General features: G+C 41.4%; 1 protein-coding gene across 6 annotated transcripts in view; it reads left to right on the forward strand.

The window, feature by feature from the left end:
- The window catches only part of Klp10A (kinesin-like protein 10A), a 67,218-nt gene that overhangs the window by 24,811 nt on the left and 17,049 nt on the right, over positions 1-25,358 (forward strand). For 5 of the 6 annotated variants that reach the window (XM_028310606.1, XM_028310604.1, XM_028310609.1 and 2 more), the window contains 6 exons: positions 11,155-11,321; positions 13,324-13,506; positions 14,307-14,486; positions 15,621-15,766; positions 16,635-16,746; positions 17,553-17,687. In XM_028310606.1, the coding sequence (XP_028166407.1) occupies positions 11,155-11,321; positions 13,324-13,506; positions 14,307-14,486; positions 15,621-15,766; positions 16,635-16,746; positions 17,553-17,687 (923 nt within the window). Of the gene's footprint in view, positions 1-4,777; positions 5,006-11,154; positions 11,322-13,323; positions 13,507-14,306; positions 14,487-15,620; positions 15,767-16,634; positions 16,747-17,552; positions 17,688-25,358 lie in introns of those variants that run through there. The other variant, XM_028310608.1, reaches the window with a different exon arrangement.

Consider the following 25,358-nt stretch of genomic DNA (forward strand, 5'->3'; position numbering starts at 1 on the left):
GCTTTAAGTGCTGCTATTAATTGTAGCCATTTCCACAGAACGATAGTGTAATGTTAGGTTTTATGCAGTCCATTATACGTTTTTGGACATAATGACGTGTAGCCTAGCCAGTGAAAGAGATCTAATTTCAACATTTATTTAAGTTCGTGAATCATACAAACAGTGAATATTGTCCTATGTCTCATCACGCGTGTTAAATATAGAAATGTTCCACAAAGAGTCAAGCCACCGAGCTCCTAATGATCTCACATACATGCCCTAACGGTCCAGGCGCAATCTAAACGACGATCTTAGCTGTATGCACCCGTTCTTTGTTCTCTGCTTTTATTGTGCCCAATTTGTATTATTTGTCTTTATTTCCATTATGATTATTGTCACCAGTTTCTTATGTCCTAGTTTTCGTGTATTGATCTCCAAAGGTATCGAGTTCCACCAACCAATATCGAACACCGGCTTATAAAATATAAGTGTCCAAATATTGATAATCGCTTAAAAAGGAGGCCAGTCCGTCGGCTTAATTCACATCACGCGATGATTCACCGTTGAGCGGTCGCACTCCGTGAACCCGACCGTTGCAATTGAAACTATTATCTGTCTCTGTCGAGTCCACATTGTTAGAAGAGAAGGTGTGTATTCGCGATTGGACGTAATCTCGTTCGCGGTAACGTGGTAGCCCCATTGACGGTTAGAGGTTAACGGTCGCGGGTCAGTTGTTGGCAAACAGGTGGACTTGCACGCAAAAATGGGCGCTCTATGATTGATGCAAGAGTACTATTCAAATCAAATATTTATTTATTATTTGAACTAAACATTATCAGCGAAAGTTTTGGATGGTTTGAATCTTAAATCGATTTCCATTTGTTCTGGGGACATTGATCCGAATCAAGATACAAAGTTGTTAATGAGATGTTTACAGAATAATTTACATGTGACATTTTTCGGCCAATGACTCTAGAAGACCTTGTAGTTATCTACATAACTACGAAACTATAAAAATATCGATATAACTTATTTATTTAAATCTGTATCTTCTAGTGTCATTTCTTATCTGCAATCATTCACCAACATTTACGACGGTTAATTGAATTTCCCACTGTTAACAATTCCATTGCGCATTACTATTTCCTTAAAGGCGTCAAACACAGCATATCAAAATGCCGTTACACCTTATCCAATAAGCAAGTAAGTGTTGGTCCCGCACATAAATAGTGTTGTCGCGTGCCGGAGCGCATTCCCGGGACTGTTGCGTCAATCACGGCCGCTTGCGTAACGTTAATTTGGCAGCTTGCGTGTGCGCCCGCGCTGCGCCCTACATCTCGGAACTTGTTGATGGTGGTTAGGGTTCGGCTTGATTGGTTGATTGATGACCCATTTCACGGTAGAGAAAAGCACCATATTTAGTACAGTGGTCATCAGATTCACAGTAGAGCATACACTACGTCGTAACAGAACAAAAGTTGCAAAAGCATAATATTCGAGCTCCTGATGAATTTTCTGTAGAAGATGTCAGCACGTGGAGATGCGTCATACTCTTCGATACTGCCAATACCATTGATTCAAATGTTTGATGTCAAAACCCTTAACCAACGTGGTTCCTCCTCACCGAATGACAGTTATCATGGTTGGGTAACTCTCCGCTATCATTCAGGAACTTGTAAATTGTGGTTTGAGGCACCACGAATATAGGTAGCTTTCCTCCCGCGGCTTCGCCCGCGTGGATTTTTGTGTCACAGAAAAACTTTATCGCGCGCGTCCCTGACTCCCTGTTTCAAAAACCGGGATAAAAACTATCCTATGTCCTTTCCCGGGACTCAAACTATCTCTATGCCAAATTTTATCAAAATCGCTTCACCGTTTAGGCGTGAATGCGAGACAGACAGACAGAAAGAGTTACTTTCGCATTTATGATATTAGTATAGATTAGAATTTATTACCCTCTAGCCTCTAGGGAACGGTAAGGTGCTTTCTTTTGAATTATTTAAGAAATCTAAGACTGCACCAACTGCACTAACCATATATTTCAGAAGGTCTACTCATTACTATAATCACAGTCAGATACTTCTCTAATAGCTGTAATTTTTTCTTATGTTTTATTAATGTAGAGCGCTGCTTTCTTTCTGAATAACTTTCCGGGGTTTCCATTTTAATTTCTTCTTTGAAAGAATTTAAAGAGATCATTGGAAAGAGAGTTTTTTTTTATTCACAACGACGGCCTGTATCTCACCTGATGGTAAGTGATGATCAGGCTGAAAGTGGAAGCGAGCTTCACCCGGAATCCTCGACCACGGAGGAACTGGCTATCTTACCTCTAACTGCCAGAAAACAACAATGCTGTTAATTGCTATGGCAACAGACTTAGGTAAGATAGTGGTAGCTAGCCAGGCGGATTTAGAACAAGCCCTACCACCAACCAAACCGAACAGAAAAATCTGCCCCCACTGGGAATCGAACCCGGGACCTATGCGTCTGTAGCAGGAGGTCTTACCACTAGACCACAGGGGTGGTTAAAGTTCGAGTTCTAATCATGATAGACAACTCATTTCAATCTGAAGTGGTCGGAATCGTCGGTATCATAGAAACTACATTTTAGTTCGCAGCCTCGTTTACACGCTCATTGTATCTGGACCGCGGTGCCGCGGTGGTGATAATGAGCGCTTGTAGCCGACTACTGAGCCGCATTGTTTATCAACTTCGCGCTTAATCGATAACTGCGTATGCGCACGATAGTAATACACTTCTCTTGCTTGTTGAGAGATGGTAGGTTTCATGTATTGATTTACCCCCTTTATCATGCCTGCTAGTCTTTGGCATCTAATGAATGGCTTGTACGTTTCTGGTGAGGGTTAATGCAACTCTGAAAAAAAACAACAAAGTAGAGTTTTGATAAAATGGCATTCAAAAGGCTGATTTTTGTGAAAACGGTGTAAGTCTTTTGCAGCACGAACCTCTAGAATCTTCTCTAGCTTCGTACGTTCATTTTTAACGTGGTCATATCACTATAGTTGTGTCATTTTATACACAAAGAAACGTTTTAGTCGTATTTTTAGATGTTACGCATAAACCTGTCTCTTTGGAACCATTTATCTTACAGCTTATGTAGAGATAAATGTCAAACAACTATAATATTGTCTCTTATTTAAACAATCTTATCAATTTGAATGTGCTGTCCCTTTTGTGTACCTATTTCTTTCTTTCCTTGTTTTGTATGATACACAGTATAGTGTCGATCTATCTAATGCAAGAAATAGATGTCTCTATCTAATTATCTAAAATTTATTCCTTTTGTCTGAAGAACCAGATTTACGTGTTGAACTTTGAAGTGGCCGGGTCACACCACTATGCTAAATAAACTTGACATTGTGCTGGTGAAGGCCGAATAATAGACCAGCGTGCCACCAAGTGACCCTTGACAAATGGCGCGAATTTGATTACCATCAGCCATTTCTTTTTTTAGCTTATGAAGAACTGTATTTTAATGTGCTTACTTTTGCACTTTCTTTGCTATTATTTGTTCCTTTCATTGTGTTTGCTTTTCTTTTGAAAGAGATGTGGGTGGACATGCCATCATAGTTTATTTATTTGACATTTGAAGCCCTCTTGAGGTTTTTTGAAAAGAAGAAATGTACAGTTAAAGCTAGTCGCGCGTATGCAATGAAATACCGTTTGTGTGTTCACACAATTAGAGGCCGGCTGATAATAAATTTATAATTCCCACTCAGCTGGGAATGCCGCCCATCGCATCGCCCGTACATTGCACTTGAGTGTTTATTATCCATCATAGACAATAATTTTATTAATTCAATCTTGCGATGCACGCAATGCTTTTACAATGTTTGTTTGAACACGTGTTTTAATTGTCTTTACCAGACTTTTTCTTATTCTCTTGGGATGTTATTTGTGTTGTTAGTGTATTTATTTTATGAGCTTCTATAAATCATAACCATGCGGTATTTTGTCTGAACATTTTTATATACCTACTTTTTCTTGCTTTCAGGTTTGTAAGTTGTTAGTTAATAAAGAGCTCAATTGATTATTTTATTATCTTTGTTGTTTTTAATTAATGAGGCATTTTAGAAACTTCGTTATATTCGTTTTACTAAAAGTCGAAAAAAAAAACTTCTTAAAAGGAATAAGGTTTTTCATTACAAATAGTTGCTAAATGTTTGCACCAGTTTCACTTCTACAATTTGTAGGTATTTGTACAATTGAAATAGCATTACAGTTGACCTATTTTACAAATATAAATCAGAGCTCTAGAATTCTAGATTAGACGGTGACGTGCTAAATAAAGTTAGTTGCCAATGTCTTGTTTATTTTGTAGCTCGTAATTAATCTCTGCTACTGAAGTTAAATTGCTGAATTAATCATATTCTGAAGTCAAACACCAACAACATTCTCAAAAATAAAGAGGATTATCCCAAGAACAGAGCAATGAAGAGATCTTAGATAGTGATCCCCGAACCGCAGTGTCAAAGGTCGCCGCGATCCTAAAGCCGCGGGCGGTCTATTCCTGGCCTGACCTTTGTTATCTCCATGACTATTTCCATCACATCCTCCACTGCAGGAAAGCGGATACATGAGGCTTCCTTTTCACTCACGTAGCCTCTTGCACGTGCGGCCATATTTTTCTGGTTATCATAATTAAAACATGCAATGGCATTTGATGTATTTTGGGGTTGTTTGAATTTTACATGGGGCGGTCAGCTCCGTTAGTTAGACGCCCGCTATAAGTGTAGGCTGGCGGGGGCGCGCGGACAGTGTGCCGCCGGCCGTGTAGCGTGTACCACAACACCGGCTGGCACGGGTGTTCCAAATTCAAATTAACCATTTACACAAATGGATTACACACAATAGTGCGGTGAACCTGACCTTCGATTGTAGAGTTCCCATCTATTCGAATTTTTTGAATTTTTTTTTTGCCAACGGATTTTCAGTATGCCAGTGTTGTACGAGAGATGCGCTCAGCCGCATTTGCAGCCGCGGCGGACTACGAAAAACGTAGGCCGTAAGTTTATACCCCACTGACTGTCCTATGCCCAAGTTCACGCTAGTTTTAACCTTATTCCCAAGTGGTGAGAGTTGGTTCCAATGAGCCTGTTGTTGGTCGGGATTGTTGTTTTGCGTACTCACTATGGCTCGGGTGAAATTCCCTTTTCGGAAAGTTGGTCTCAAGGTATTAAGTGCGGAAGTTATGTGGCCCTTACCAAGTTTGCGACCCGACAACCTTCGAGGGCGAACTTCAGAAATTAATTTTGCAGCATCCTGGCTGGTGTGTCAATACTGACAATTAGTGTTCCCTCGTCAATTATTTATGAAGGCTTCTGCTTCTTAATTGTTTCTGAAGTTAGTGTTTAATATTTAAAGACTTCTTGATTGAGATTGAGCTTTCCTGCTGCTTTTGTTGGCAAAATTGGCTTTAATTGGAGACGTTGATACGTAGTTCCTGGATTTCGAGTTCAATGCTCATCTGCTACCCACATAAACGATGTCGACAAAATAGTTTTTTGTTTATGATGCCGCGAACCGGCGGCTGAATCAGACGCGGCGTGGGCGCCGGTTAAACGAACCCTCCCATCGCGACCCTTTTAAACACTTGAGTGTTGTTATGTTTCAATCATTCACTTGTATTTGATGAAGTGATGACTTAAGTGATTGAAAATGTTTATTGCTCTTTCGCTGCAGTCATTCAATTGTTAAACTTCACTGTAGTGATGATGACTTTGTTACTAACGTATGAAGAGAGATGTTCCCTCTATCGTCATAGAGCAAATCTTTGGGAATGTTGGAGGCTCGAGCATTATCATTTTAAATCCCTTTATCACTAGTAGCATCACTGTCAATGTTTTGTTGATCACTGACCGTTTAATTAAAGTATTCTGATTTGTTTGGACAAGCTACGAGTTACTTAACCTAATTGAGCCGTTAAATGCGTACTGAGCGGACGCAATTACTAAAATGTCAATTCTCACTGTTTTGTTGGCCACTTGTTAGTTTAAGATGACCCATTTCGGGGCAGGTATAGTCAGTTGTGTTTATTACAGGTTGCTGACCTCTAGCGACCGTATATTTATTCTTTTAATTATTAATAAACATTGTAACCTAACTTTTTGGGTCATCCTCCCATAAGTTAACGTTTTCGATTAGTGCTTTTTATTTTTAAACATTGAAACTAACAGGTGTCTATAAAAGGATTGCATATTTATTTCTTTGTGCATTTATCTGGGTCAAAATGATACAATCGTAATTTACTGTCATCCTCCACAAAACGTGCGAAACTTGCAGACTTTGAAATAACGGAGTTTTTGAAAAGTGATGCTGTTTTTATTAAGCCTTTGTAAATGCTAGAGTTTTATAAATGTACCGTTTTAGAATTTATATAAAATGTAATCCATTCATGCTAAGTCTTGCCAATTTGTCACCGAGTCTATGAGGTCAAAAAGTTTAAATAACCGTGTTCCGTTTACAACCGTGTCGTATTCCATATGTGGTGAGATCGTGATTCGTGAGGCTGGTGTAATGAGCTTTTCATGCCTAATTCTTTGTGCCTTTGTCGTAATTTGCCGCGCATACATCTCGTCATGTGTCATATTTTAAGCTTCATTGTGGGAAGTTTTTGTCTGACGAGGATTAAATTTGTAAAGCTTGTTGGCACGCATGTTCTGACAAGTGAAGATTAGGGAAATTAGCTTGTCTAGTTATTAATCATATTTTATTCGCTGCTCTTTTTTGACGATCTAACGACTATTGGAATATCAAAAGTTGAGACTGAGTTGCCCCACCTTATTCTTACCGAGACTGAAATGATAACAGGTGTTTTTGTATGGAGTTTGACAGACTTGTGACGTTTGTTAAAGTTATAGTAAGATGGTGCAACCCAGCCTAAAGGTAGCCTTTCGAACTAAGCGTCACAGACGCAGCGTCTTTAGCTTTGGTCTTAAAGGTAGCCTTTCGAAGCGAGTTAGTGACGCGGCGTTGGTGGCACAAGACCAAAGCGAAAGCTAAAGACGCTTAGTTCGAAAGGCTACCTTTAGCAGCTTTCAGTTACCAGTAATATATTTTTTTCGAGTGGCGACCACGAGCTGGAAGAGGTAGCATGGGCAGGCCTCCTACTAGGTGGACCGACGATCTGGTAAAGGTCGCGGAAAGAGCCTGGATGCGGGCAGCGCAGGACCGTGCATTGTGGAAAACCTTGGAGGAGGCCTTTGTCCAGCAGTGGACGTCATTTGGCTGAAACGAACGAACGAACGAACGAACGATTATATTTTTTTATAACTGTCTAATTTATACTACGTTGATTCCCGCAAACGTCGCGTAGATCAGTAAGCGTACGAGCGAGGAAGTCCCCACTTACGTGGCTTTCGTGTGTGGGAAGTGGATGGGTTCGTGCTGCTGCAAGTTTAGGTGTTCTAGGTCATACGAATAAATATTTTATGCACACGGCACAGAGTTGTTTATTGGATTTACTGTAAGTGGTGTAGACCAAATAGAGAATATAGTGTCCTTAGTTGTACTTCGAGCAATGGATAATGAGGAACATACTCCTAACATGCTTAGTTATTTCACTAATTTTGCTTGTGTAAAATCTTGTTTACATGTCCGATATCATGTAAAACTTGACATGTTGTGTTTCCAATTACATAAATAAAATGTGGAAATGGTTTACAATTATAAACAACTCAATCGCCATCTACGACATTTAATTTTATATACAAGACTACAGCCTTAAGCATGGCCGATGAGCTATTTAGCACATTTTCGGAAACTTAATGCATCAGATTCTCATCCCTGCGCTCATAAAAGTTCCAGTCGCAAAAATCGAGGCGAGACTTTTAGTCGCCAAGTGTCGATATAGTCGCATAAACGTGTGATTTCGATACCTCAATCGTACACAGAGATAGATAAGGGAATGCAAAATCGATTGCGGCCTAATCTGCTGACGCCATAAAGGCTGTATTATCTAAAAAAACCCGTAACTATCTTGAATATCAGTCTTCGAGCAAGGAAGCACTCACTTAGAGCATAACGTTATGTGGGAACGTTTTAACGAGTTCTTGGTGCTGTAAACGTTCTGGCGCCGCATCAGCGCCTTGCAGGTCAAGCGAATAAATCTTGTAAGCATCGTGAGTTCTGTAATGCAAGACACTTGTGATATAGCACCTTTATGATCTGACTAGACTAATTATGTTAGCGCCACCGCAGTAATTGTTTCAAATAAAATTTTATTCTAACTCTAACAACACTATACTTGGTGGTTATTTTGCGACAAACACAAATCATTGTTGTCTTTATTTCTATATCTGACTAAAAAGGTAGAGCCTCTCGTAGAGCCACGGCATCTTATCTCGCACACATAAATTAAACGCTTGATGATTTTTCAACTAGTTTTGCACGTAGTTTTTTAATTAAAATTACTTGAAGTCAATAAGCCTCTGTAAATAATAGGGGGACTTCATGATTTGTTGCGAACAAGAGCCTCGTGAGCCTTCTCTCCGATTTCCGTAATATAACCTAATAGCAATGTTTAATAGAAACCGCGAACTAAATTGAAGTTTCTTCCGCGAATCTCCTGTAATTTCCAACACGAAACAACGCCAGGTGTTGTGAAAGCCATTTCAGCCGCTGAAATTGAGCGGAATCATTTCGCCATTCGGATAATTCGTAAAACTTTGACAGTTTGAGTTGAATTAGCAAAGTTTTATGAATCACTTCCACGAATGGAAGAACCATTTAGATGGAGATAACTTAATGTAGGAAGAACTTAAACTAAATGCGTGACTTTTATCGTGTCCTACTATTTATTTACTAATCTAAAACCTATATTTGTAGTCTAACATCGATTCAATAAAATAACAGATAACAAATCGAATTGCCCACTGCTGTCATTAACTGAGACTATGGTAGGTGGTCGTCGAGTCTAGTTGGTATTGTTACGCCCATAAATTATTCTGTAGTTCGTAATAATCGGAATACTATTTTAGGACATGTCTATTATACCGCCATTTGTAATAAAATAGGGGTGTAAGGATTTTTGTTCATGATAAGGATCAGCTCGGTTTTTCAATCAATACAATCACGTTGGTACATGGTCGGAGGGCGTCGAACCACGCTTTATTTATCTGCATGCCAACCGTTGTCAAGGCGCGAGGCACCATGCGCCAATTCCGATGAAAAACAAATTGCAACTTGCAAAGAACTCCCTATCCCAACATGCCACCGATAGCTCCCTGTTCTTCAGTTCAATTCGAGACTCCTTCGTTTAGCAATCGAATCAATCGTTTGGATATCCATTTTGTTTCTGCTTGTACTCCCATTATCTCATGGAATTGTTTTACGGTTAAATTATTCTTATCATGTCAATTAAAACCTATCTAGTCCATTAGCCAATTATTTTGTTCTAGTTTGATAGGTTCAACGACCGTCAGGTGTGTGGCAAGTGTGATCTATGTTTGTGTGCTGTCAAGTTCAAGTCAACACTGCCTATGTATTGATCGGGGCTCACCTTGCACGTCACACATACATTTTTCATCAATGTGACGGACAAAAGACATTAATGAAAGCGAATGGCTGACTATTATTTCCAATTTCGTTCGCTTACAGGGCGATTCCAGTAATTGATCAATGATATTGCCTGAACGGTTAGCCGTTTAGCCAGTCGCACAGTCAGTCAGTGTCTGCCTCGCGAGCAGTTTTCTTCTTCCTTTTATGTGTTACTATTTTTAGTTCATTTAACATTGAAGTAGAAATAGTACGTTGTGATTTTTTTTTCGATTAACTTTTAAGGAACGGTGGTGTTGACCTATTATAATTTATTCTCGTAGGTCAGTGAGGTTGGTCTTGACATGTTAAATTGTGCGTTAAGCGAGTTTTTCAGTAATGAGCGCAGTTGATATGCAATTTCACCTTCGCGCACGACCGTACCCGGCGCGCGTGCGTCACGGTTCATTGCCTTGACTACGGAAAGAGATCCTAATATGGCGCTTGCGCAGGATTGCCTTGCGCCAACGCAGACCGCAGCCATTACAGATAATTCGTCTGTCAGGAGAGTACATATAATGTTACACTTTGATACAGTTCCTAAATATTTGAAGGAATAATGGCCAAAGAGCTGACCAGACATTAAAAAAGCCAAATAAAGAACGGATTGAAGATCCACAAATATGTGTTGTTCATGGTTACGATGCAGGAGGAGAGTGGCGGATTCGAGCGAAGTCAGCTCTGCCAAAGAGGCTTTTGAACAAACAGAATTACCTTCTAAAGAGAATACAGATGCCAAGGAGGAGAAGGCAACCGAGAAAAAGTCACGTAAGAGAAAAAAACAGCTGTTTGTTGCACTCGAGTTTTCGCAGGGCTTTCTCTAGAATTTTATCGCTTTATGCACTATTAGACACGCATTTGGCTTGATCGTATTTAGGTTTTTTATTTCTGTTGCGGTTTTGCAAAGGTCTCGGTTCAATATAAAAATTACGTCACTGTTCTGTCACATGATTCACTGACTTGAAAATTGAAAGAGCCGCTTTTTGGTTCTGCGGTAAACTTGGCGATTGTAGAAATCAAAAATGACGTTATAAATGCTTTCACTGGCTACCTTATTTTATTGGACATGAATATGAGGATTTGTGAGCTGCGTGCTCTTTGTGCATTGGACACATAATATAAATAAACATAGAATATGTGAACTTTAGGATCTAGTCTCCAGTCAATGAAGTAAACCAGAAGCTAGACAGTGGTGACTGAGTTTGTTGCGGCGCTTCTTCTCAGCACTTGCCAAATGCTGGTCTCGAAGCGCTGGTAGGGTAAAAAGATTATGAGACATGTAGAGGCTCCTTAAGAGCAAAATATTTGACGATTTGCAAGTATTATTTATAAGTAGAATAGAATAGAATAGAATAGAAAACTTTTTATTTGCAAGAAAGGTATACAAGCAGGTAAGACATAGATTAAAGTCTCCCTCCACCCTTTGGCAGAAGTGATCAAAATGGCGTAGAACTTCTCTGCGCCTGGATATGGAAGCCATTTCGTTTCATATCATGCTTTGAGTCTTGCTCTCTGCCTGTGTAATTTTTCTCAACTACATTCATAGACTGCCTGTTTCGTCTTATGACGACGGTGAAGTTATACATTTGAATTTACCCTCGTCTCCTTTGGTGTCTCCAGCGCCATCTCGAGTCACCCGCAACAACCAGATGCGGTTGTCGAACGCAGGCGGCGCATACACCAACGGCCACGGGGGCGACACGACGGGGCGGCGCGGCGCCGAGAACGTGCCGCCGCCGCAGCCGCAGCCGCAGCAGCCGCCGCCCAACTCCAGGGTCACGCAGCAGGTAACCAACAGCATCTGAACACGTTAATATGGAATTACGTTACGTTAATTTGTCGGCCGTTTGGTATAGTGGTTCAACGGACTGAAATTGAAATGATGAATTTTAATTTCTGTGACGGGTCTGGGTGTTACTATGTATAATAATATGTATGTATTTACAAAAAAAAAGTATTTAAATAAGTTTATATCCGTTGTCTAGTACCCATAGTACAAGCTTTGCTTAGTTTGAGACTAGAGGCGCAGTGTAAAATGTTCAAGGATATTTATTTTATTAGAAAAGTTTGCAGTATGTGAGACCGATGAAGCCCACACTTGGGTTGGTCGCCGTGGTGCACTGGTTTATATTTAATTTTAAATGTTAATATTAAATGTTTACTCATACTCCAACCCAAGAGTCACATAATTCTGGTGTCTGAACAGCTGCACGCGTAAAGTTTGCTACATAGTATTAGGCTGCGAGTTCACCAGAGATATGCGAGGATGTGTAGCGAGGGATGTGTTTGTAAAGAACCAATAGAATCGTTTCATTTACCTCGCCTCGGTAAATAAATCTTCGCACATCTCCGATGGAAACGCAACCTAAGTCCCCTGTTGGTGATGGAATTATGGACATTATTGGAAACGGAACGTAAAGGAACTGAGAGTGTGTGAGCGAAAGACAGAATATGGGAAAAAAAATGCGGATGGATGCAAGAAGCGAGCGTGTTTGATCCGAGAAGAAAAGTACACTCTATAAAATTAACTGCTTCATTTCTTGCCGATATTTATCATCTTAGGTAGGTGATCCTTAAACCTTCCTCCTTCCCAACTCCAACCATCCTAACGCATCCCTTTCCCCGCTAGCCGCCAGCCTCCGGGGGCCGCTCCCGCTCCGGCAGCACGCCGAGCGCGGCGTCGGTGGTGACGGGGCTGCAGCAGTCGCCCTACATGCCGCACCTGCAGCGCCGGCTGCACAGCAACCAGAAGGAGGTGGCTATCCTGTCCTGCTATCCTTTGTCCTCTCCCCAGAAAGATGTGAACTGCGAGTATAACCGTAATCGTTCCACGCTACTGTTGAAGAAAAGCATTGAAGGAGTTGGCTATCCTCTCCTGCTATCCTTTGTCATCTCCCTAGAAAGATGTGAACTGCGAGTATGACCGTTCCACGCTACTGTTGAAGAAAAACATTGAAGGAGGTGGCTATCCTGTTCTGCTATCCTTTGTCCTCTCCCTAGCAAGATGTGAACTGCGAGTATAACTGTTCCACGCTACTGTTGAAGAAAAATATTGAAGGAGGTGGCTATCCTCTCCTATACTCTCCTGACCCCGCTAGCCGCCAGCCTCCGGGCCTGCTCTCTCTCCGGCAGCACGGTCGCCCTACATGCCGCACCTGCAGCGCCGGCTGCACAGCAACCAGAAGGAGGTGGCTATCCTGTCCTGCTATCCTTTGTCCTCTTCCCAGAAAGATGCGAGCTGTGACTAAGAGGATAACGGTTCCATGCTACAGTTGAAGAAAAACATTGAAGGAGGTGGCTATCCTGTCATGCTATTCTTTGTCCTCTCCCCTGAAAAATGCGAGCTAGGCCTAAGAATATAACCGTTCTATGCTATTGTTGAAGAAAAAAATATAAATGAAAAATTCCGTGGTTTGTGAGCCTCCAATTTGCAGCCTCTTCATATTAGAGACGCGAGGAAGCGCTGCAGTGGCGCTACTGCGGCGCGGCCACTAGTTTTCATATAATTTTTAGAAGTGCAACGCACGTCGTATACGTTATGGTCACTATCAGGACAAATGCTACCACGCTGCCGCCACGCTGCGACTGCGCTTCTAAAAAACTTCTGGAAAGCTTACCCAGATTGTTTCACCCGTTTCACTGTTTCAATTAGTGCCACACGCTGACATCTTGAACTCGTCAACCTCCCCTCAGTAAACCTGACAAAGTCTATTGATTTTGAAACTTGCACTCTAGCTCAAGACATAGTCTTCCGAAGCAGGAAAACTTAACCAGGCTGTTTCCCCTTAGTTCACAGCACCAAGCACGGGCGTACCAGGTGCGCGGGCAGCCGGTGTATCAAGCACAGTATCGGTACCCCATGCGGTGGCATCGGGCGCGGTGCGGCGATCCAACGTTGTAAAAGAAGTGGAGCGGCTCAAGGAGAACCGTGAGAAGCGCCGCCAGAGGCAGGCCGAGCTCAAGGAGGAGAAGGTAAGTTCTTGTTGTTCTAGAAACTTCTTTCTATTGGCTATGATCAGCGCCAGGATGTGCTCAAGGAGGAGAAAGTACGCCTTGCCATTCTAGAAACTTTTATCCCTTAGCCAAAATCAGCGCCAAGCTGAAGAGGAGAAGGTATCTCATTAATCCAGGCATGTCTATCCCTTGGCCAGGTTCTACTTGTCATTCCAGGAACTTCTATTCTTTAGCCAGGATGAACGCCAGGAAGAGCTCAAGGAGGAAAAAGTACGCCTTGTCATTCTGGAAACTTTTATCCCTTAGCCAAAATCAGCGCCAAGCTGAAGAGGAGAAGGTATCATTAATCCAGGCACGTCTAGCCCTTGGCCAGGTTCTACTTGTCATTCCAGGAACTTCTTTTCTTTAGCCAGGATGAACGCCAGGAAGAGCTCAAGGAGGAGAAAGTACGCCTTGCCATTCTAGTTCCTTGCCATTCTAGTTCCTAGAATGGCAAGGCGTACTTTCTCCCTTATCCCTTAGCCAAAATCAGCGCCAAACTGAGTTCAATAAGAAGACGGTATGTCTTGTCAATCAAGTCACGTTTATCCCTTGGCCGTCTTCTGTCCATTTTTATTACTCGAGAAGCGCCGTCAGCGCCAGGCTGAAATCAAGAAGCCTTGCCATTCCAGCTTTTCATTTCTTTACGACATTCAATCTTTTTACAGAGAGAACTAGGCTTTGATTAAGACAGTCTATGACTCTGCACTTTATTTCCCGCTTACATACTTTACTACTCCCATTATAATACCTATAACATGGTCTATCTCGGTTTACAGGAAGCACTAATGAACATGGACCCCGGCAACCCCAACTGGGAGTTCCTGGCCATGATTCGCGAGTACCAGAACAGCATCGAGTTCCGGCCGCTGACCGGCAACGAGCCCGTCGAGGACCACCAGATCACCGTCTGCGTCCGCAAGAGGCCGCTCAACAAGAAGGAAGTGGCCAAAAAGGAGGTGAGAACTGCTATAGTCTGGTCCGTGAGCACGTAGAATCTTGTCCAATGACCCCAAGCTACCCATCCTTATCGCTCGCGCGTAATTATGTTGCTATCGCGCTCGCACACTCACTGCGGGTGCCAGTCGCACAGTCGCGACAGCAATATAATTACGCGCGAGCGATAAGGATGGGTAGCTAGGGGTCATTGGACATAATTCTACGTGCTCAAAGACCGGGCTTTAGAACTCTAGAGACTGGCGATGACCAGTACCAACAGCATCAGTTCCGGCCGCTGACCGGCAACGAGCCCGAGGACCACCAGATCACCGTCTGCGTGCGCAAGAGGCCGCTCAACAAGAAGGAGGTGGCCAAGAAGGAGGTGAGAACTGATTGAACTCTAGAGACTGGCCATGACCATGACCAGTACCAACGGCATCAGTTCCGGCCGCTAGCAACGAGCCCGAGGACCACCAGATCACCGTCTGCGTGCGCAAGAGGCCGCTCAACAAGAAGGAGGTGAGAACTGATTGAACTCTAGAGACTGGCCATGACCATGACCAGTACCAACAGCATCAGTTCCGGCCGCTAGCAACGAGCCTGAGGACCACCAGATCACCGTCTGCGTCCGCAAGAGGCCGCTCAACAAGAAGGAGGTGGCCAAGAAGGAGGTGAGAACTGCTAGAACTCTCTAGAGACTGGCCATGACCATGACCAGTACCAACAGCATCAGTTCCGGCCGCTGACCGACAATGAGCATAATTTCAACGCATTGCGTTGGCGTTTAGCACACACGAGCGGTGCGAAATCGCAACGCAACGCGACTTAGGCCTGGTCTCCATCAAATCGGAGAGGAGCGGAACGGAAATGCATTTTGAATAACCAATCAGATTTCATTATTTCCACATCTCTCCACGCCGCCGCCGCTATCAAAATCTATAAAAAAAATTCGTCCGCGTGACACATCCTGTCTTCTCCGCTCTGCTCTGCCTTGGTGGAAACCGGGCCTTACTCCGACGTCATTGGCGTTGGTGAATGGATTGTTAGTCTTTGAACTGACAGCCTCGATATTTAAAAAATATTTGTCGTCGTAATGCAGCATCCCCACCACGTATCTCTGTCTCTTGGAGTAATCGACGACTGTTTGTTTACAGGTGGACGTGATAAGCGTGCCCACCAAAGACCAGATGATAGTCCACGAGCCTAAGAACAAAGTGGACCTCACGAAGTACCTTGAAAACCAGAAGTTTCGCTTCGACTACGCCTTCGACGACTCCTGCACCAATGAAGTTGTTTACAAGTGAGTTTCACACTTTTTCTTGTGTTTTTGTTATACAGGTTGGGCCAAAAATGATTGTCAATGGCAACGCTTCATTTCTCAAAAACGGTTCGAGGTAGGGACACGTGTGTGGTGGGAAACTGTGCATAATTTCATTAATTTCAAGTCACATTGGAGGCGGAGCACTTCATGAAACATCGTCGTACTTTTTGTGTAATTTTTTGGCCTGTATTTATTTTAGTTAAGGGCATTTGCTCCCGACAGGATACGAATCTTTGTCCGTGGCTTGTTGTAATGCTCTTTACGCCCTTTTAAATGGTCTAAGGGTTCAAGTTTAGATGAAATAACACTTTCCGTATAGTCTGGTCTGCGAGCACGTAGAATTTTGTTGAATGACCCCAAGCTACCCATCGCGCGCTATATCGCGCGTAATTATGTTGCTGTCGCACACTCACTGCGGGCGCCCGTCGAACAGTCGCGACAGCAATATAATTACGCGCGAGCGATAAGGATGGGTAGCTTGGGGTCATTGGACAAAATTCTACGTGCTCACAGACCAGACTATAGTACAGTCAGTGTTAAATAGTTCGTGACCACCAAAGTAGCCACTAAGTTCGCAACACGTCTTTGTTACAATTAGAGTATGGTTGTGTTATGAACTTATTGGCAGAAACTATTTGATGCTAACTAAAGTGACTAGCCGACTAGAACATTTAATTTTCTCCCAGTAGGATACGAATCTTTACCCGGTAGCGTGTGATGTTCTTTACGCCCGGTCACGCGGTCACAAGGTTCAAGGTGAAAGAAAACTTCTTAGTACATTCGACAGCACACCGAACTATTTATTGCAAAGTAGCTCCTATGTCAAGTACATACGATACATTTCCAGATACACGGCCAAGCCGCTGGTGCAGACGATCTTCGAAGGCGGCATGGCCACGTGCTTCGCCTACGGGCAGACCGGCTCCGGCAAGACGCACACTATGGGTGGCGACTTCCAGGTAAACTAGCACTTTGAACCTTATTCTCTTGTGGTAGGGTTCAACTATGATGCTTTTTATTTTTCCTCGATCTGGAAAAAGCCTTTGATACGGTGTCCGTCCCTATCCTTATGCACAAGCTAGAAAGCGTGGGAATAAGGGGAACTCCGATTGCCCTTTGAAAGCTGCTAGTCAGATAGGATACAAATAGTAAGACTGGCTGGGTTGTATTAGTCAAGGCGCGGGGATGACGTGTGGCGTGCTTCAGGGCAGCGCTTTAGGACCAACTCTTTTTCTCGTCTACATCAACGATCAGCATGAAAATAACTAATACAAAAAGGCGCCCACTGAAAATCAGTGTCTTGGTCAACGGGCCAAGACGTTACTGAGTGGGTATAAAAAAAAAAAAAAAACAAAAAAAAAAAAAACTAATGCCAAAGTCCTATCGTACGCTGAGGACACTGCTATAGTCTTGGTGAATCATGGGAAACAGTCAAAACTAGTGCTGATGTCTAAAACAAAATATATTTGTTTTAAATTTACCGTGCACATGTCATAGTTATTGTTTTTTTTTTCTGGCGTAAAGAGTCCCCTCTCGATCTAACAATATTTCTATTGGATGTTCAGGGTAGTACCAACATTAATTAAACAAACGCTGGCCGTAACTGCAGTTGCGTTTCACCGTCTGTTCTGGACCTAAGTTGCTCAGATGGAAGAGCAGTCGCCCGGCAAGCGAAAAGTCGTGGGTTCGAATCCCACCTTAGGCAGTTCGATTCTTTCAAGTTGTTTTAAAAATGTCATGACATTTTGTGGTCTCCGATCCACAGGGCAAGACGCAAGACTGCAAGAAGGGCATCTACGCGATGGCGGCTCGCGACGTGTTCGCGTATCTGAAGTCGCCCAAGTACAAGCCGCTCAACCTCATCGTCTCCGCCTCCTTCTTCGAGATCTACTCCGGGAAGGTATTGTCTATGACTCATTTCATTTCTATAGTCCGGACTGTGAGCACGTAGAATTTTGTCCAATGACCCCAAGCTACCCATCCTTATCACTCGCGCGTAATAGCGCGTGTCGCGCTCGCACACTCTCTGCGGGCGCCTGTCGCCCAGTCGCGACAGAAATATAATTACGCGCGAGCGATAAGGATGGGTAGCTTGGGGTCTTTGGACAAAATTCTACGTGCTCACAGACCAGACTATAGAGATAATCTTTACGTTTCTGAGACGTTTGTAGTTAGATGCACATCAATTGTGTGTCGAACACGCCTTGGTATGGTATTTATACTGATAACATAAAAAAATAATGTAAAAATGATCGGTTTTTAAAATATGTCCATTATTTACCAAACAACTCATTTGTGAATCTCGAAAATGCGTTAATTCGAGCCTGATACCAATCGGTTAAATCTATGATGACGTATCATTACTTTTACGAACAATGTGTTCTGTTTTTGGGCATATTGCTGCGACACCGGCCCCGCCCCTTGTCTCATTCACATCTCCCTTTAGTTTCTGTGATCTGTAGTTATATCAATCTGTCATAAACGTGATTTGAATAAATACGTCATATTTCTGTTATTGGGTTCTTGCTTAGAGGTTAGATGAGATCTAATTCGGTTTTGTTTTAGTGTATTTTGTCTAATGAAATGGTGTAAAATACAGTCCTGGAACATTGATGCGTCATCTTTTCAGGCTGCACTAGAGCAAATATTCTTTTAAACATTTTGTATGGCGTGTGGCACATTAGGGCGGAGTTTCAGTGAGTCTTTGGACATAAGTGGCGCGCCGCTCAAGAGTTCCCACCTTTATCGTCATCATCATTTCAGCCACAGGACGTCCGCTGCTGAACATAGGCCTCCCCCAATGGTTTCCATAATTGCCGGTTGGTAGCGGCTTACATCCAGCGCCTTCCTGCTACTTTATTAGTTCGTCGATACTATCAGAGTAAATACAAATGAGTAGGTCATCTCCATAGAAACGCACCGAGCGCGGTTTGTATGTGAGCGCGCCAATACGTATGCGGCGCGCACGCACTCACTGACAAAATTCGGTGCAACTCCCCGCTAATCGGCCGTTTGGTGTAGTGGTTAATAGGGTATGCAAAACCGAAAGTTTATCAAAAACCGATTTTTTTTTCGGTTTCCAAGAAAAAAAACCGGTTTTCGGTTTTTAATCGGTTAGTATCGTTCTATTTTTTTTTCAATCAACTAGTAGTTACATACAGCGATTTGTTACGTTCTGTCCATTTTATGTTAGATTACATTATTTAAGAGAGGGTTATAACAGTTTTGATAAATTTAGCTTATTCATTATAGTCTTTTTCACCTAAGATGATCCGTATGACGTTTCGAGTTTGAAAGATTTGGAGATGTCACATAACTAAACCATAGCGATTTATCTATCGATTTTTTTCGAAGAGTTCGTAAAACCTACTTTTAGAGAAATATTTTGTATAGGTTTTATTTAACAAAAAAACATGTTTTTTTTAATTACAAATATTATTGTAACAATTTTTTATTGATAATATTCAAATTTCATGGTTCGTGTTCAAAAAAACGATTCCTAAAAAGTACTGGTTCTGTTTCTTTAAATTAAAATCTATTAATTTATTTTCAATGCGTTTATTAAAGTNCTAATCGCCTTAAGATGCATGTTTACTACTATAATGTCTAAAATTTATTAATGGACTTATTTTTATAATAACCCAGATTCATCCCAACCCAATATACGTTTATTCTGCGCTGGTATCAGCTTCGACATGTCAATGGACGGACTATCAGTCAGACCGCAGGGGGTCTACTCTGCAACGATTTCAATCTACGATGTCTATCTCTCTCACTCATTTTAACAAGTCGAGATGAGTGAAAGAGATGAAATCATCAAAGATGTGGCTTTGTGTGACTAATGTTATTACCGTTTATGCGTTATGTTGCGTAGGCGTGTAGTAACGTATTACTGCGTGACGATTATGGATTAGTGTCATAACTTGTGTTGACAAGCGAGCATACTTGTCACTTGACGGTGGACATGGCTTCGGGATTACTTTCTTTCCCATGGGTTTATTCAAAATGATCTTCCTATAATATTATGTCATATGGGTGGTAACCTCCTTAGTACCAAACCTTCGGTCTGATCATCACTTTCCATCAAGTGAGATGCAGGCCAAGAGCTTCCTCGTTGGGTTTAAAAAAAATTTGGCCGATAGAGATAGAAATACAATATTAGCAACCTTCTGGCTTATTCAATAATTGAATATTATTAATAAGATTTTTTTTATAGAAGTGAGGTAAAATACCCAGTACAAAAGTGAAAAAAAAAAACTTTCATTTAGACTATTAGCAATAATGTTTCATTTAGAAGACCTTGTAAATTAAATGTGTTTTTGTCATTGTGCAAAGACAGTGAAACCCACTTAAGTCAGCTCATCAAATTCCATCCAAAACAAATTCACGTTTGTGACGTCACGAAATTCCTCGGACATGTCGAAAAGTAATTCAATTATCGTCAAAATCGAATAAATCTGTCCCAATTCCCAAGCCGATTTATTTGCGAGTCGATATCAGATTTTGAATTGTAAATGATTTGTTGATAAGGACGATATTGCGTTGCCGCCAATGTCATTTTGACGAGAACTGTTATGGACACAGTTGTTTGGAGAACAGTAACTTCAATCCTCCGATAATTGAAATGATACGCATTTCGGCATCTACCTACTTTACACCAATGGCCTTTTGTATTTTTACTTTATTTTTTATTTGATCACAAAGAGATGTAGATATTTGTATTGTAACCAAGATTCTTAGCCTAATTTAAAAACGTGTTAATATTACGTTTTTAAGAGTGGACTCTCTTGTTGTATTTGTAGTTTTTTAACTTCTAAAGGTTTTTTTCAGTAGCTATAATGTTTCTTCTCAAGTTCGCAATTCGACTCTATAAATTTTAACTTTTTATCAAGCCACTGAACAGCCAAGCAGATCTACTAAGAGAGGATTCTCCAAAATTCATCTCCTATGGGGATAAAAGAGGATCCAAAGGCGCTCGTCGCACAGTCGCAACAGTAATATAATTACGCGCGAGCGATAAGGATGGGTAGCTTGGGGACATTGGACCAGTGCCGGATTAAGCCAGCGCGGGGCCTGTAGCAAATTTCTATCAAGGGGCCCTTGGTTTGCTTTAGGTTCTCAAGTTTAGGGTATCAAATGAAACAAAACTGTTACAAATGAACTTTTCTTGATTTAATGTGGGAAAATTTAGAGATAATCCTTTCAATATCAACTTCTTTAAGCAAATCATGCTCTATATTCAACAAAGTAAGATGATTAAGACGTTCTTGTCCCATCGTGTTCCTTAATTTATTTTTAATACGTTTTAATGTTGAAAAAGAACGTTCGCCACTGCAGTTAGTGATCATGAGAGACATGTAAATGCGCAAGGCAATTTCTAAGTTTGGAAAACACGATTCTAAAGAATTATTTATTAAAAGTTTATAAAATGATTAGTTTTTCAAACGTTGTTTGTAAAATGATCTTTTGTCATACGTTTTTTGTTAAATAATAGTAAACCTCATTTTTTAATTATCCGCTTTTTTACTTGAGACTCTAAAACACCTTGCTCTTAACCTACCGTCACTAGCTTTCAATAATCGCGAAACATGATCGATATGATAATCGATTAAAAAGGTTTCGACTTCAAAAAAGGAGGAGGTTCTCAATTCGACCCGTATGTTTTTTTTTTTCTATGTTTGTTACGCGATAACTCCGCCAATTATGAACCGATTTGAACAAATCTTTTTTCGGCGTACCTATAGGTAATACCTCAAGGGTGGTCCCATTTAAATTCAATAATAGAAAAGACAACCCCCAAGGGTGGAAAATTGGGGATGAACTTTTTTATACGCAATATCTCCGCCGATTATAAATCAATTTGAACGATTATTTTTTTGTTGAATAGGTATTATCAAAAGGGTGGTTTCATGCGAATTTGAAGAAAATATTTCACCCCCAAGGGTGGAAAATTGGGGATGAACTTTTTTATACGCAATATNTCGAAAAAAAAAGTCAATCATCGAATCCAGCTCGGCTGGGCAGCTTTTGGGAAGCTTTACGATATTGTCACGCGGCTTCTCCGTCGCGTCGCCACTCCGCTTTAAATCCACTTTGAATCCGCTTTGAATCCGCTTGCAATCCGCCAGGGTGGCAAGGGCCTTAAAACTCAGAGGCACACTGATGTTCAAATACCGTAGCCGAGTCCTAAAGCCGCGGTACGCGTTCGCCACGAAAAGAGTGAGCAAGACAGCAATATCTCACTCACACGTTTCATGCCTTGTTTATAACGACTAGTCTTAACGCCCAGTTAATAAAACATCGAAACATTACAGATAATATCACAATAAACAACAAAATTAAAATTAAAACTAAATGCATTCTGTCGAGAACACTGAGAATATTCCCGGGAGCGTTCTCGGTTCTCGAGAATATTCTCAGTGGGAATATTGCCGGGAACGAGAACTTTCTCAGCGGCACATCTCTAGTCATGACTAGGTCCACCCTGCGGCGCCGGCTTATCCTTGAATTTTGGGACACGTTGTATATAATATAATAACTATAAACATCTATGATTAAATTCTCATACTTTTCACATTAATTAATATCTTTCTCCCACGCTATCGTCTTATCAGAATTAAATTAACTATTATAGTCTTATATTGCTTGCGTAATTATATTGCTGTCGTGACTGTGCGACGGGCGCCCGCAGTGAGTGTGCGAGCGCAACAGCAACATAATTACGCGCGAGCGATAAGGATGGGTAGCTTGGGGTCATTAGACAAAATCCTACGTGCAGAGAGACCGGGCTTTATAATACAATTTTATATAACTTTCAGGTAATCGGTTTAAACGTGACAAAGAGACTGGTAAACGTCTTCAATCCTCTCAATGTCAAGGTAAATTAATACATAAAGATATCTACAATTACACAGACCTATCCTATTTTTGCGACTTGAAAATGAGAATTGCATACCCAATGGCCAGTGGAGATCACCATAGACTGTTCCTTACCTACACATACCTCATCATCACCAACAGCCTTTTACAGTCCACTGCTGGACTATGAGCCTCCTCCACCATAGTGGAGGGTTATGCCATAATCCCCACGCTTGGCAGGCGGGTTGGAGATCGCAGTTTAAAAGATTGAAGTTTTTCAGAGAGCGCTGCTGCCCGTTCTCAGTTTGATGTGTAGTCCCTAAGTCGCTTCTCACGACACCCGCGGGACCACGTACCTAATTTACTTCAATTTTTTTATGATGCATACTGTTTCTCCAGGTGCATTTCACGACGAAGCCGGACAGAAAGTACTTAAGCAGTTTCCTGAAGCGATATAACTTCGTGGCGTTCAAACGGTTGGCGGGGGTCGTTAACACGTTCGCCGCGCAGGTCAAGGGCATTGCTGATTTTGACGCGCTATGCACCGCCAAGAGTATTCATTGCGGTAAGTCATAGTAAAGTCGGTATCAAATAGTAACTATATAAGAATAATCTAATTAATAAATATTCTAATTGTAACTAAGAGTTGCAAACTTATTGGCTACTTTGGGTGTCAGTATTTGACGCTAACTGTAGAATAGTACATCAGACTATACATTGTTATTTCTAAATCATCCCTATTAAAACGACATAAGATGCCACAGTGTGTACCTTGATGTACTATCGCCCGTACATTTAAGTAGGGCTTAGGAAATACTGGTCGACAATGCACGAACTATACCGCTTGTGTCGACTAGTTGTAATAAGATTACCTGTCTCAGACGCAGAAGTCCCGGGTTCGATTCACAGCGGGGGCAAAATTTTCTTGTAGGTTTGACTGGTGGCCGTATTCCAAGTACACGCTCCTCATTTAATTTTACTTTGCCGTATGTTAATGCTATAACTAAATTATTCAATCATTGTTTTGTTCCTCAGGTGCTGCCAAAATCACAATCACTCCATTCTACAGATTCTCGCAATGTCCCAAAAAAATCAAAACCATATACAATCCAGAGAACAAGAGGGCTACGACTTTGAGAAGCAAAGATTCGTCGGATAATACCAAAGATGATACAACAAAATCGCCTAAAGATAATGTCACAAAAGAAAAACTTACAGCGCAACCAGCTGTCAACAAATCGGCTGCAACAATACCTCCGAAAGTTGAAGCTAAAANCTATAAAGTCGGTATCAAATAGTAACTATATAAGAATAATCTAATTAATAAATATTCTAATTGTAACTAAGAGTTGCAAACTTATTGGCTACTATGGGTGTCACCAGGCCTGTTCATCTCCGCGAGTTTACATCGAAAACAAAACACGCACGATGGCCCACCTACAGGATACTATTCGACAAGGCCTCACATACGAGCGAACATTGACTCACGCACGCGTATTCTTGTGTATGATGGAAGAAAATAAAGAAAATGGTGTACTTAAATACTGTGCAGTATTTAACTGCCTAAATAATAACAAAAACACAGAATGTACTTTTTTAAGTTGCCTCAAAGACACTGGGAAGTAAATAAGTAGTTAATATTATTCATGATAATTCATGCTAAATCATGTATTTCCTCAGTTTGGCACCTCACGTCACATCATTTTACCGAAGTCAGCCCTATAGCTTCGGCGCAGTGCCGATTACTGACGTTTGTCAACAAAATGGTGCTTGACTCTTGAGACAGGCTAAATTACACCATATTGTTAATAACATGGAGCATACATTTTTTTAAATACCTTCGCGAAGTAAAACTTCTGTACGTAGTACTTATTATTATTCTGTGGTGTCACGAACTACACGAACTATTTGACGCTAACTGTAGAATAGTACTTCAGACTATACATTGTTATTTCCAAATCATCCCAATTAAAACGACATAAGATGCCACAGTGTGTACCTTGATGTACTATCGCCCGTACATTTAAGTAGGGCTTAGGAAATACTGTCAACGTAAGGACTATACCGCTTATGTCGACTAGTTGTTATAAGATTACCTGTCTCAGACCCAGAAGTCCAGGGTTCGATTCATAGTGGAGGCAAAATTTTCTGATAGGTTTTGTTGGTGTAGAGCTTGTTCGAAGTCTGCTTGGTTACTTATTCTATTTCTAAGATCATTGCCCCCTTTTTTACTTTGCCGTATGTTAATGCTTTAACTAATTAATTACTTATTTAATTATTGTTTTGTTCCTCAGGCGCTGCCAAAATCACGATCACTCCGTTCTACAGATTCTCGCAATGTCCCAAAAAAATCAAAACCATATACAATCCAGAGAACAAGAGGGCTACGACTTTGAGAAGCAAAGATTCGTCGGATAATACCAAAGATGATACAACAAATTCGCCTAAAGATAATGTCACAAAAGAAAAACTTACAGCGCAACCAGCTGTTAACAAATCGGCTGCAACAATACCTCCGAAAGTTGAAGCTAAAACTGAAGCCAAAACAACCGCAGCAACTAGCACTCAATCGCCTAAACCTAAAGTTGAAAATCTTAAACCGAAAGTGCAGACATCTGCACCAAATGTAGACACTAAATCTAAAGTTGAACCTGCCAAGCCTAAATTAGAAACACCTGCACCTAAACCTGCAACTCCTCAAACCAAAGTTACA

The sequence above is a fragment of the Ostrinia furnacalis genome, unplaced genomic scaffold (assembly GCF_004193835.3).
Source record: "Ostrinia furnacalis isolate ACB-3 unplaced genomic scaffold, ASM419383v2 OfSCF3049, whole genome shotgun sequence".
Classification (NCBI taxonomy): Eukaryota; Metazoa; Arthropoda; class Insecta; order Lepidoptera; family Crambidae; genus Ostrinia; species Ostrinia furnacalis.